This window comes from Halichoeres trimaculatus, unplaced genomic scaffold, assembly GCF_033239565.1.
Source record: "Halichoeres trimaculatus isolate MK-OKI-2021-1 unplaced genomic scaffold, fHalTri1.1 fHalTri1_scaffold_18, whole genome shotgun sequence".
NCBI classification, from domain to species: domain Eukaryota; kingdom Metazoa; phylum Chordata; class Actinopteri; order Labriformes; family Labridae; genus Halichoeres; species Halichoeres trimaculatus.
The window spans coordinates 16,258,940-16,271,485 of record NW_027437196.1 but is presented as its reverse complement, the minus strand read 5'-3'; the positions used below and the strand labels follow the sequence as shown (position 1 = coordinate 16,271,485).

General features: G+C 40.9%; 1 protein-coding gene across 1 annotated transcript in view; it reads right to left on the bottom strand.

Annotated features, from left to right (window-relative positions):
* Nucleotides 1-9,161, bottom strand: part of pola1 (polymerase (DNA directed), alpha 1) — a 79,783-nt gene extending 70,622 nt beyond the window's left edge. Inside the window, exons 1-17 of the mRNA XM_074693680.1 lie at nt 8,996-9,161; nt 8,402-8,529; nt 7,413-7,509; nt 7,251-7,325; nt 7,037-7,152; nt 6,838-6,900; nt 6,616-6,720; nt 6,383-6,515; nt 6,146-6,305; nt 5,840-6,006; nt 5,625-5,737; nt 5,291-5,404; nt 5,131-5,205; nt 4,889-5,027; nt 4,625-4,779; nt 4,444-4,528; nt 4,226-4,287 (exon numbers count right to left, since the gene is read on the bottom strand). Coding sequence (XP_074549781.1) covers nt 4,226-4,287; nt 4,444-4,528; nt 4,625-4,779; nt 4,889-5,027; nt 5,131-5,205; nt 5,291-5,404; nt 5,625-5,737; nt 5,840-6,006; nt 6,146-6,305; nt 6,383-6,515; nt 6,616-6,720; nt 6,838-6,900; nt 7,037-7,152; nt 7,251-7,325; nt 7,413-7,509; nt 8,402-8,529; nt 8,996-9,044 — 1,836 coding nt within the window. The 5' untranslated portion in view covers nt 9,045-9,161. The remainder of the gene's footprint in view (nt 1-4,225; nt 4,288-4,443; nt 4,529-4,624; nt 4,780-4,888; nt 5,028-5,130; nt 5,206-5,290; nt 5,405-5,624; nt 5,738-5,839; nt 6,007-6,145; nt 6,306-6,382; nt 6,516-6,615; nt 6,721-6,837; nt 6,901-7,036; nt 7,153-7,250; nt 7,326-7,412; nt 7,510-8,401; nt 8,530-8,995) is intronic.
* Nucleotides 9,162-12,546: the final 3,385 nt, after the last annotated feature.

Genomic DNA, 12,546 nt, shown 5'->3' with positions numbered 1-12,546 from the left:
ATTTCTTATTATTCCACCCGCCCCGAGAACGCAAATTAGACCCCCTGAACATGCTCGAAAACTCACCAAAATTGGCACGCACATCAGGATCGTGTGAAATTGCGATTTGATACCAAACATGACCACCGACATCTCATAATAAGCTCAATAGCGCCACCTAGGCACACGCTAAGGGCCCTAGCTCGGGCTAGGAATGTCGTAGAGAGATGAAACCAACACCAAAACGCTCGTGTCATCGAGACGCAAAAATCATACGCTGCTACCCTGGACCTATCTCCAACAGGAAGCCGGCTATTTGCCTCACAAAATTAAAAAAAAATTTTTTTAACCCTTTCTGCAAAAATTAAACCCACTGAAACCAAAAATGGTACATGCTTGAAAATACCATCACATGACAGATTAGACCCTGCTCTACAAAAGTTGTTCAGGAAGTTGTTGTTTCGGGCCCGGTTTTCGAATGGCGAGCCCTCAAAGTCGCCGACCCCTTTCGGACGAATTTCGCCATTCTCCATGTTAGCAGATGAGGAGAACCGATTTCAGCTCAAAACACTCACTACTAGTACTTCTACTAGTGCAGCATTTGGGCCTCTAGACAAAAAACTAGAAGTCATAGAGCTTTAAAAATTACATGGTTGGATTCCTGACAAAATTCCCTACAACCATATGATATTTTTACACAGATTAAGCCAACATTGTGGTCTACAGGACAAGTAGTTCGGCCATTTCTCTAAAGTAAAAAATCCATTTCTAGCACTTTTCCACCGCTTTTCCAGCGTTTTTGTGACGCATTTGGGCTTCTAGACAAAAAAGTATAACTCGTACAGCTTTAAAAATGCCAAAAATGGATTCCTCACAAGCTCTACTATCAAATATGATATTTTTGACACAGATTGGGCTAAAATTGTGGACTCTGTGAGGACTTCTTTACATTACATGCCTGATCAACTCTCAGTCTCCACTCTGTTTGGGGTTCTGTCACGCTAATTAGAGTTCCAAGCATGCAGCAGGTGATGTCATTCAGCACAGCAGAGGATACGTTGCCATGGTATCAACTGACCCCCAGACATCCCATAATATTCTCTCAGAGCCATTAGGCTCACTTTCACCCTATGCACACCAAAACAGCCCTAACTGGGGCTAGGAATGTCGTAGAGAGATGAAACCAACGCCGAAATGTTCGTCTTATTTTGATGGACACATTGGAGGGAAAACCGGCAGGAGCCCGAGGACCCGTCTAATGCTGCTTGCAGCTTTAATTTCTTATTATTCCACCCGCCCCGAGAACGCAAATTAGACCCCCTGAACATGCTCTAAAACTCACCAAAATTGGCACACACATCAGGATCGCGTGAAATTGCGATTTGATACCAAACATGACCCCTGACATCCCATAATAAGCTCTATAGCGCCACCTAGGCACACGCTAAGAGCCCTAGCTCAGGCTAGGAATGTCGTAGAGAGATGAAACCAACACCAAAACGCTCGTGTCATCCAGACGCAAAAATCATACGCTGCTACCCTGGACCTATCTCCAACAGGAAGCCGGCTATTTGCCTCACAAAATTAAAAAAAATTTTTTTTAACCCTTTCTGCAAAAATTTTACCATCTGAAACCAAAAATGGTACATGCTTGAAAATACCATCACATGACAGATTAGACCCTGCTCTCCAAAAGTTGTTCAGGAAGTTGTTGTTTCGGGCCCGGTTGTCGAATGGCGAGCCCTCAAAGTCGCCGACCGCTTTTGGACGTTTTTGGATTTCTCCATGTTAGCAGATGAGGAGAGCGGATTTCAGCTCAAAGCACGCACCTCCCTAGTGTCGCATTTGGGCCTCTAGACAAAAAACTACAAGTCATAGAGCTTTAAAAATTACATGGTTGGATTCCTGACAAAATTCCCTACAACCATATGATATTTTTACACAGATTAAGCCAACATTGTGACCTACAGGACAAGTAGTTTGGACGTTTCTCATAAATAAAAAATCCATTTCCAGCACTCTTCCATCTGTCTTGTGACGCATTTGTGCTTCTAGAGAAAAAAGTAAAACTCGTACAGCTTTAAAAATGCCAAAAATGGATTCCTGACAAAAATTCCTATCAACATGATATTTTTGACACAGATTGGGGTAAAATTGTGGACTCTGTGAGGATTTCTTTACATTAGATGGCTGATAAACTCTCCCTCTTCACTCTGATCACACTAGTGTCACGCTAATTAGAATTCCAAGCATGCTGCTGGTGATGTCATTCAGCACAGCAGAGGATACGTTGCCATGGTATCAACTGACTCCCAGACATCCCATAATATTCTCTCAGAGCCATTAGGCTCACTTTCACCCTATGCACACCAAAACAGCCCTAACTGGGGCTAGGAATGTCGTAGAGAGATGAAACCAACGCCGAAATGTTCGTATTATTTTGATGGACACATTGGAGGGAAAACTGGCAGGAGCCCGAGGACCCGTCTAACGCTGCTTGCAGCTTTAATTTCTTTTTCTTATTATTCCACACGCTCCGAGAACGCAAATTAGACCCGCTAAACATACTCGAAAACTCACCAAAATTGGCACGCACCTCACAATTGCGAAAAATCGCGATATGATACCAAACATGCCCCCCGACATCCCATAATAATCTCTCTAGAGCCAAAAAACCTCTCAAAAACACACTTAAACGGCCCTAGCTCAGGCTAGGAATGTCGTAGAGAGATGAAACCAACACCAAAACGTTCCTCTCATTGAGGTGCACAAAAAAGGTAGGGGTCACTTTGGCTCTATCTCCAACAGGAAACCGGCAATTGCCCCGCCAAAATAAGAGATTTTAGAATTTTTAGCCTTTCTACAAACATTAACTTGTCAATAACCAAAAATGGTACTGGCATGAAAATTGGTTCACATGACAGACCAGACCCTCTTCTACAAAAGTTGTAGGGGAAGTTGTTGTTTCGGGCCCGGTTTTCGAATGGCGAGCCCTCAAAGTCGCCGACCACGCAATGTTAACAGATGGGAGAGCAGCCCTCGCTGAGCAGTTGGGCCTCTGGACAAAAAAGGAAAAGTCGCACAGCTTTAAAAATGACATGGTTGGATTCCTCGCGGAATTTCATACAAAAAATCCATATTTTAACACAGATTAGGTCAAAATTCTGGCCTACAGGATGAGATGTTTGTTCCTTTTTTTGGGGGGATTTGATCCTCCCCTTGGGCTGCTGCATTCCTGTGATGATGTCACACACTGATTAGGTATTCCATGCAGCAGCTGGTGATGTCACTCAGCTTAGCAGAGGATACGTTGCCATGGTATCAACTGACTCCCCGACATCCCATAATATTCTCTCAGAGCCATTAGGCTCACTTCCACCCCACACACACCAAAACCGCCCTAACTGGGGCTAGGAATGTGGTAGAGAGATGAAAAAAACGCCAAAATGTTCGTCTCATTTTGTTGGACACATCGGAGGGAAAACCGGCAGGAGCCCGAGGACCCGTCTAACGCTGCTTGCAGCTTTAATTCATCTATTGTTGAAAAAAGTGTTAAAACTACAGGTTAACTTCTGGTCAAAGCACAGTAATGTGAGCAGATAGGTAGTCTAACTTAAAAACTTTTTTTGTTCCTTTTTTTCTGTTTCTGGATTTGCCTATTGCATTTCCACTGATGGGGGTGCTGACTCAAAAGTATTGTTGCATTTTGGCCGCTCATTTACACAAAAAGTGTCTTTCAACCGACCTAAAATTGAAACTTTTGAAAATTGCCTCTCCAGTTGAATTTTTCCTGGAACACTGCAGCCACCGTTGCTGTGCAAACAGCAACCTAAAGTTTTTTGGTGGAAACACTGATGTCACAATCTGCTTTCAGCATGGGCCACAGTACAAAAGTACAGTTATCACAACTGTCGCAGACTACTGTGTTGTGCTTGCGCTGCTCAATCTGCTGACTGTCTTTCAACAAAATGTGCATATGTTGCTCCACTTCTGCACTTAGCATTTTCCAATAAACCAGATGATCAGCCCTTCTCTACTTCAGTGGAAATCTACCAAAAGCCACTTCTGGAAAAGATAGTTGTAGTGGCCTTAGGAGCTAAAAAGTTAGGGAAACCCTGCTATCAAGTAATTCAACTTGGTTTAACATGAATATAGTGAAATGTTATTTTATTCAATCCTTTCAGGCCATTTCAAAATCCAGCCCCATGTGGGTTATCATGGGTGGATAAAAGGACAACAGACTCACCTTCTTCTTCACGACATCTTTGAAATCATACGGGAAGATGCAGTCGGCTGGTTTACTCACAACTGCAGAGAAAACAGTATGTCAGAAACTGAGCTTTAGTATTATGTTCAACCTTTTGTTTGAGTCTTTTGGTAAACATGATCTCTGATTAAGGGCTAAAAATTTGCAACATGGTTGCCTTAGGAATGGGTTTTGAATTATGAGCGTTTGTAACTTGCCACAGAAATGAGTCTGATATGGAGGCTGAGGTGGAGCTTTGTCCATATGGAAGTTATGATGGACCAATGCAGCCAGAGACACAATCTGTGGGGAAAAAAAATCAGAACCCAAGTTCTCCTGAAAGCAACACAGCAAAACACAAGAAATGTGTTTTAAAACTTAAAAAGAAATCGTCCTGACCTCATTGTGGTGTGTCTTGGGGTTCTGGATGGTCTTGAGACTGATGGACATGATGGTGATGGGTGGAGGCGACAGGTCTTTGACCACAGTAACGAGATCACTCCTCAGAGCCAGAGCCTCCACTTTACACCAGCTGACCGGCTGGCTCATCAGCTCTGACACAGATACAGATAGAGAGGACATGTGAGTCTATTAGAACAGAGTTCAATGTCTCTAAAATACAAAAAAAAATGTATAACTAGTGATTTGTTGTATCAGTCTTACGTGGTGTCTTAATGTCGAGCCAGCAGGGTCCTTTTATCTTCCTGCTCAGGAGGAAGTGCTCCAGACTCGAAGTGTTGGTCCCAAAAATGTGGGAGAATGTCGCCCCCTTGAGGTCTGAAGGCAGCGCAGGGAACTCGGCCTGCAAAACCACATGAATGAGACAAAATTAAACAACCTGTTATCTACATAAACAAAATAAGGCAGACTGCATTGTTTGGGTGCATATGTGCACATCCACTCACAGAATATCTGACTTCCAGGTACTCGCTCTGAGTGGGCACATCCGGGATCTCAAAGGCATAGTTCCTCTCCACTTTCTACAGAGAGAAACAAGATTGGGTTACACGCATTCATCTTCCTAGAGCCACACTGTACAGCCTGAAAAACACTTATCAGACAAACCTTTGACTTAAACTTCATGATCTTGAACTTCTCAGACAGCTCATTAAATTCTTGGTAGACATCCATCATTCCTACGGGAGTCTCTGAAACCTGTCCGCTCTTTGGATCCACTTTCTGGTTTCGTGAAGAAAGAGAAACTATTAAAAAAATCCTTTCAATCAACAAAAAGTTAGAGCTTTTGAAAAAGGGTGGACATACTATAGAAAGAGGAATTTTCACAAGCAAAGTTTGACGAGATGTGAGAAAATTGTGGTCACTCTAAAACCGTGTTTCCACATTTCAACAGCAAAGACCTCCCTTCCATTATTAAATTACAGCTAGTAAAGTGTCTTACATATTCACGAGGAAGGATGTACATGGTCCGCTCAATGTTCTTCACACTGACACAGCAGCTGACGTGAGACTTTGCAGACTCAATCCACACTTTTCCAAACAAGTACACCACACCTGAAGCAGAGTTAACACATCAGGAAGAGCTCCACTGATCTAAACTAGATCTTTAATGAGTTAAATGACTTATTATCAGCTTGAGATGTGATAGTGAGTTACCTGGTTGGCTGTAGGGTTCTTCAAAAGCATCCAACCAGTAGAAACGGAAAACCTGCTCCCCATCAGGCCCCTCCACAAGCGGAAGCCGACTGGAGTCCACCTGAACCTCTGCTGGAGCCTCGGTGGCTCCACTCTCCTCCTGACCCCAGGATGAGACTCTGCTGGATCTGGAAAAGGATGGAGAAAGGCAAGATGATGTTAAAACTAAAGCTGCATCCATGAGTTTGCAATTAGCTGTCGTTAGTTCGTGTGCAATCTTAAAAAATCTTTATCTCCTAAAAGCAGGCAACCGAGTGCAATACTTACAGAAGAACAGGGTCCTCAGGCTCCTTTTTAGTTTCCACCTTTACTGCAACAGCTGCTACTTTAGGTTCAGGTTCATCTTTGATCACAGGTTTCTCCTCCAGAGCCTCCACCTCCATCGGCTCGTCAAAGTCCACCCCATCAAATGCCATCGAGTCACTCACTGAAAAATATGGTTTAAAAAAATGTGAGGTGCAAGAAAAAGGAGCAAAACGTAAACAGGGTCGTTCTGCATCTTACCTTCTTCCTCCTGCTCCTCCACCTTTATGCTCTGCTTCTCCACAGGAAGAGCTGGCGGGGATGATGGGGGGCGAATTGACAGTGGGGTTGGGTTGGAAGGAGGTGACCTGATAACTTTCCCCTTGGGTGATTCCTGGTTTTACAGATGTAAAGTACAATACTTCATTAACAAGCCAATTAAGTGATATTATGATATTCTATTTGAGGTTGTAAAGGACAGAATAAAGTGAAACCTTTGGTGTCTGAGCTTTGACAGAAAAGGGGTTCATTGGTGTTCCAAGAGATTTCTTCTTCTTCTTCAGAGTCACAACCGGTGGAGGCGTCAGAAGAGCTGGTTTCTGAAGACAACAGAGGAAATTAATATCCTAAAAGGCAACTATCTCATAACACAAAGTTTGTCACTGATAGTTCTCATCTGTTGAACTTCTACACAGTGCACATACAACTGTACCAACCTCAGAGTGCAAGTCCTGCAAAATGTCTCCTAACAGGTCGTCTTTGGACAAGTCAACGTCTTTCTGCAGGAGACAAAATTTAGATTTTTCAGAATCCAAGCATAAAACAGAATAGCTATCTTTTCAAAGAGTTAAGATCTGCTGTGGCAAATAAAGAGAGCAGCAAAAGCTTTTCGTGGAGATGTCTGTTAAAACAAACCTCAGCAGGCCTCTTGACATTGCTGTTCATGAAGAGGCTCTTAATCGTGTTGGGTTTAGCAACGACAGATTTCTTCACGTTTTTCTTTGAGTCCGCTCCTTTAGCACCTGTTTTTCCTACACATTGACATTGACGTGCAGAATGTTTCACCAAGATCATTGTTCCACACTTCACATCTAGTTTTAGATTCGTGTAATATTTTATGGATGCCTACCTTTATTTTCCACAACATCATCCTCTAAATCGTCGTCAAAGATTTCTCTTCCATCCTCCACATATCCGATTCCATCTGAAAGAAGATGAGAGTTGCATTTGTATCAGACTCTCACTAAAAACATATTCAGCCGATATAAAGATCCCACAGAAAACAACTCACCATCATCAATAATCCAGTCATCCTCTTGTCTTTCTCGCACCATCTTTGAGTACTGCTGCTCATCCACCTCCTCGTACACGCTTGTGAACTCCTCCACCTGGAGAACATTGGAGGCAGCCTTTAGTGTGGTGCGACTCCTGAGTTTTATTTTTATGCTATCAGGATGAATTGTCTCTACTTGTATTTTGTATCTGTTTTTATTGCTATGAACTCTGCACTGACCTGCCAGGGACTCAAAACTGTGGCATATTTACATGAATGCTGTGCAGAAATTAGGGATGGATACCTTTCATGTATGAAACAAAATGGTACCCATTTTCAGTATGTGGTAATATTGATTAATTGTTAAACATTAAAATTTCAAAGTGTTTCACTTTGACATATTTTCTTCCGAACATATAAACTTGCAATGGTGTGTTCTCGTCCAGCATAGAAAACCCCTACTCTGTCACTAAGACAGTCACAGTCATATGAATGCGTTAAGGTATCTTAACATCGGTACTCAATACTGCTGACAGTATTGGAAGAGTATCAGTTGGTACCTAATTCAGTACCCATCCCAATAAATGACATTATTGTAACTCATTATGTTTTATTTTTAGCTATCAGGATGTACTGTTTCCATCTGTGATTTATTTCTGTTTTTATTGTTACAAACTTTGCGCTGACCTGCCAGGGGCTACAGATGAAAATTTGCCTTTTGGCCAACTCTGGCATAGTCATATGGATGCTGTTAATAAATACATAAATAATCAAACAAAAATGAAGATGAGATTAGCATATGCAAAAAACCTTTGCATTTCTGTTTTAATTCCTAACGTTGCTTTTTTAGGGGTACAGAATTACTCAACAGAAAATGAACTCAAGAGAAGAATAACTGGTAGAAATACCTAGGTTAAGAAAGAACTTTTGCCAATAGCTCTTAAAGAGTGAGAGCTGTGCTATCAACTGAGTTGTCAAACATGTAGTTACACAGCTAAAGAGTTCACCTCATATTTGATCTTCTCTCCCATCTTTGCTTTCTTGAGTTGCTCCAGTGCAGACTTCCTCCCCACCTTCTCCCTTTTCTCTCGTCTTGAGCGAGATTTCGCCAGACCACAAGCATCACCTCCATCATCTGAGGAGAACACATTATCATATGGATGTGAGAAGCAGTTCAGGTACAACACTGGGTGTTGATCCCAGCTTATGTCATACTGTAGGGATTAGTTTGAAGAGTATCATTTTATGTTAGTCCTACACTTTGAACACGAGATATTTCTTTCTTGAGTGGATGGATTATGGATATTGGAAAACAACCTTCAAACAGACTAGGAGGAAACCATGTTAAATCGGAAAACAACAGACACCAGTAGCATAGCAGCTAGCCACTATTAGCGTTTACGTGGGTGTTAGCCATACTTAATGCTTTCAACATGTATACTTAAATAAGACATTGGTAGCCTAACTTTTCAAGTAAAAACAATGTTGGCTAAACATGGCCTGACTTGTCCTATCGTGGTGTGAGCTAGCTGCTCTGTTAGCTAACTTCGTCGCCTTTCCTGGTGTAGTTGGCAAGCCAGCGACAACAAACACAAACTCACCGCCGTCCGGACCGTCCATGTCTTTATCTGGGTTTGATACCGGGGCCATTCCCTTAGATTTTGCGTTTAAAATATCCCAAATGACAGGTCCTTGCTTTCATGCGGCGACGGCAGATCAATACAACAACAGGTCTGTCAGCCCGCGCCAAATAATCTTCCCGGGGAAAGTCATATGCAGGAAGTGACATCACAGTATGTCCGGCCAGTTAAAATGTTTGAGAGTTCTACTTTTGTCCACACTGTGGCAGTATTGTTTAATAAATCTTTGGGCTTTGGTGTTCTCAGAGGGCTTGATGGTTTCCATGTACTGCCAAAGGCATAAGGAAACAGATACTACCATCCAGCTCTGATATGGGCCCTCAGACTACACAACACAGGACACATAGGCCTGATTTATAGGAGGGATTACACCAGCTTCAAACTTCAGTATCAGGAGATGCTTTTGCTTTAAATCAATCAACTTCGGAGAAAATAACTTTGCTTGGCTGCATCATTTTGCAGATGCAAGCGAGCAGGGATAAGGTGTTGTTACTTACTTGTTGCTGCATAATGACCATTCTCAGACATGCTGTGCATTCATAATGGGAAAATTCTGGGGGATGCACCTTTAAAGCCCAATAAAATCCTATGTATGGAATTGACAGCGGCCACTGTGGCACCTCACATGGATTAAGTGTGGAGAAAGAGCTGGGATTTAAGTATCCAGACTGTGTTTTGGACTGATAGCACATCTGTTCAAAAATACATCAAGAATTAGTCTACAATGTTTAATGTCTTTGTGGCTAGTGAGTCACAGAGATACTAAAGAGAGGATAAACACAACACATCCACTGATAGAAAGAATGCATGACCAATCACAAAAAGAAAAACAACAAGAAAAGCTTGACCAAATAATCTGCACAGCTACCGCCTCCTAGAGAGGAATAACTCTGAAACTGTAACTGAGCAGCGTCTCTTTACAAACTGTCACTGAGCACCTTCTCTCAAACAAAGAGAAAAGAGTAGCTTTAACCCAAAACTAAAGGTAAGAAAATAAATCACAGTAACTTCAGCAAAGCAAGACTTTACCAAACAATAACGAAAGTAAAGCTCAACTAAGGCAATTTTAACTGGATGTGTCGGTGCAGACGCATAGCACTTTGAAGGACCATAATTCCTTAATGGCGTGCACATATTTCCAAACTTTATTTAAATAGCCACATCAGAAACAAAGTCAGAACAAAATCAGCCAACAACAGCCAAACAGCAAAAACAAACACATGGTGAAGAAGCTGCTGTTTGATACCAAGTACCACGTATAATTTGTGGTGTAATGTAAACATCATGACTACATTTTAATATCTTAATCTCATATGTTGTAATTATGGGAAAAACTGTATTATTCTATAACACATAATTAACCTCCATCTTTAACCCTTAAAGTCATAAAACTATTATACACTAAACATTGTGCTATTTCCAAGTCCAATTAGCAACAAAAAACTTGTAAGCTTAACATGTAAAAAACTAAGCTTGATAAGTCGAAAGTAAAACACCTTTAAATGTAATTATTTACACAGTTTTTGCTGCCATCTGCTGGTCAGTTTTTTGCATCTTCATATCAAGCATGCACAGTCTGAAGTGCTGAGAAAGAGAACAGGAACCACTTTCACTTTCATCACTTTTTTACTTCCTTTTATTGTGGTATTCAACTGTTTTTCACGTAATTTAGTGCAGTGCCTGATTTAGCCAAAGACAATAATTACGTAACATGAGTTGTTTTTTTCTTGTCATTCAAGAGGATTGTCTGTTTGAAAGAAATCAAACATTGAAGATTTTATTTGTGTTGACTTGTTTTTATCATCACTTACTGGCGGTTGACTCTCTCTGAGTCTTTGAAGTCTGTATGTGAAATAGATTGAATTTATCCAGCACCATTTAAGTATAGCAGATCATGAGAGCTTGGATTAAAGTCACTAGTTGTGACATTACTCAACTAGCCCAGTAATCCATGAGAAATGCATTCATTATATTATGGTGTTCAATTTTGGGCTTTGCCTCTCCCTTTCCTTGGGTTTCCTGTTTGTTAAACCTCCCCAGTGTGTCATGTTCATCTCAGTCTGTCTCTGTGTTGCAAGGTATGGACTCTGGATTCTCTTCTGCTCATTTGATCTGCTGCAACTGCTGATTCTCCTCACCTGCATCTGACCTCCTCACCAAGCCCTGCAGTATATAACCCTGGCTAGGACATCCAGACTGCCGGATCATTCAGTCTCCTTTGGGGTACAGACAGCTTGGCCTTTTTTTCCGACAAGGCTTTTGCTTTTTTTTCCCTGGACATCAGTTGTTTTTTTGTTTGTTAGTTAGTTTGTTTGTTTGTTTGTTTTAAATCTCTGTGCCTCAGATCCTCCCCACCTGCTCAACCACAATTCAAGCTAAGCTTTGTGCCATATTCGAGTGTCAATTGAATTTGGGACCGCGGACTTGTCTTCTTGGCCTTGAGGACAATTTGCCTGCACGGGTCTGTGAGAAAGATCTTCTGCACATCTTATTACACTGCGCCCGAAAATGTATAATGGCATAGTGGATTTCCGTTGAAGCACCCTCTTCACATCAGTGGCTGCAAACTGTCATTGCTGTTATACCAATGGAAGCTTTTTCCACTTTGTTGAAGGATAAGCCTTATAAATTTTATAAGACCTGGGACCCATTTTTGGACTATTTGGACTACTCCTCAGCACAAAGGTTGCGATCTGGCTTGCTGTTATTAGCTTGGCCAAAAGACCCTTAATATTAATAATAGTACACACACACACACACACACACACACACACACACACACACACATATATATATATATATATATATATATATATATATATATATATATATATATATATATATATATATATATATATATATATATATATATATATATATATATTAAATTATGTAATTGTCTTATTCATACATTTTTGATGCTCTGCTTTGTACAAAATGTTCAATAAAAACAATTATAAAAAAAAAAAACCCACACAATTCAAGCTTCAACCTGCCTGGCTTCAGTCTTCAGCAGCGTGTTTGGCTCATCCATCTTCAACTCATCTCCTGTCCACCGCAGCCAGACCATTCTAGCCAAGGCTCCAGCCTGCTTTCATCCACCAAAATAAATTGTCAAAACCATACAGTCTTCAGGTTGTCTGTCCGGATATTGAACTGTTATAACAGTTTCTCTTTCCTTTGACAGCTTTAAAAAAAAAAAAAAAAAAAAAAGCTAAGACACTTTTTAAAATAATAATAAAAACCTAATCTGTGGTTTGCAACTGATTCACACATATATTTGATTTAAAACATTGCAAGTCCAACATGTAAAATAAATTAACAATTTAGTCCATGTAGTTTTTATAACTTCAAAGAATATGGTTTCATTGTCACACTACGACCTCTTGGGTTTCACCATTTTTATCTTTTTTTATGTCTATGTCTAATATTTCATTTTTAGATGTCTACTAGACTGTCCCTTTAAAACACAATGGGTTCCTGTACCAGATTGGGGCCAAGAGCACACAAAC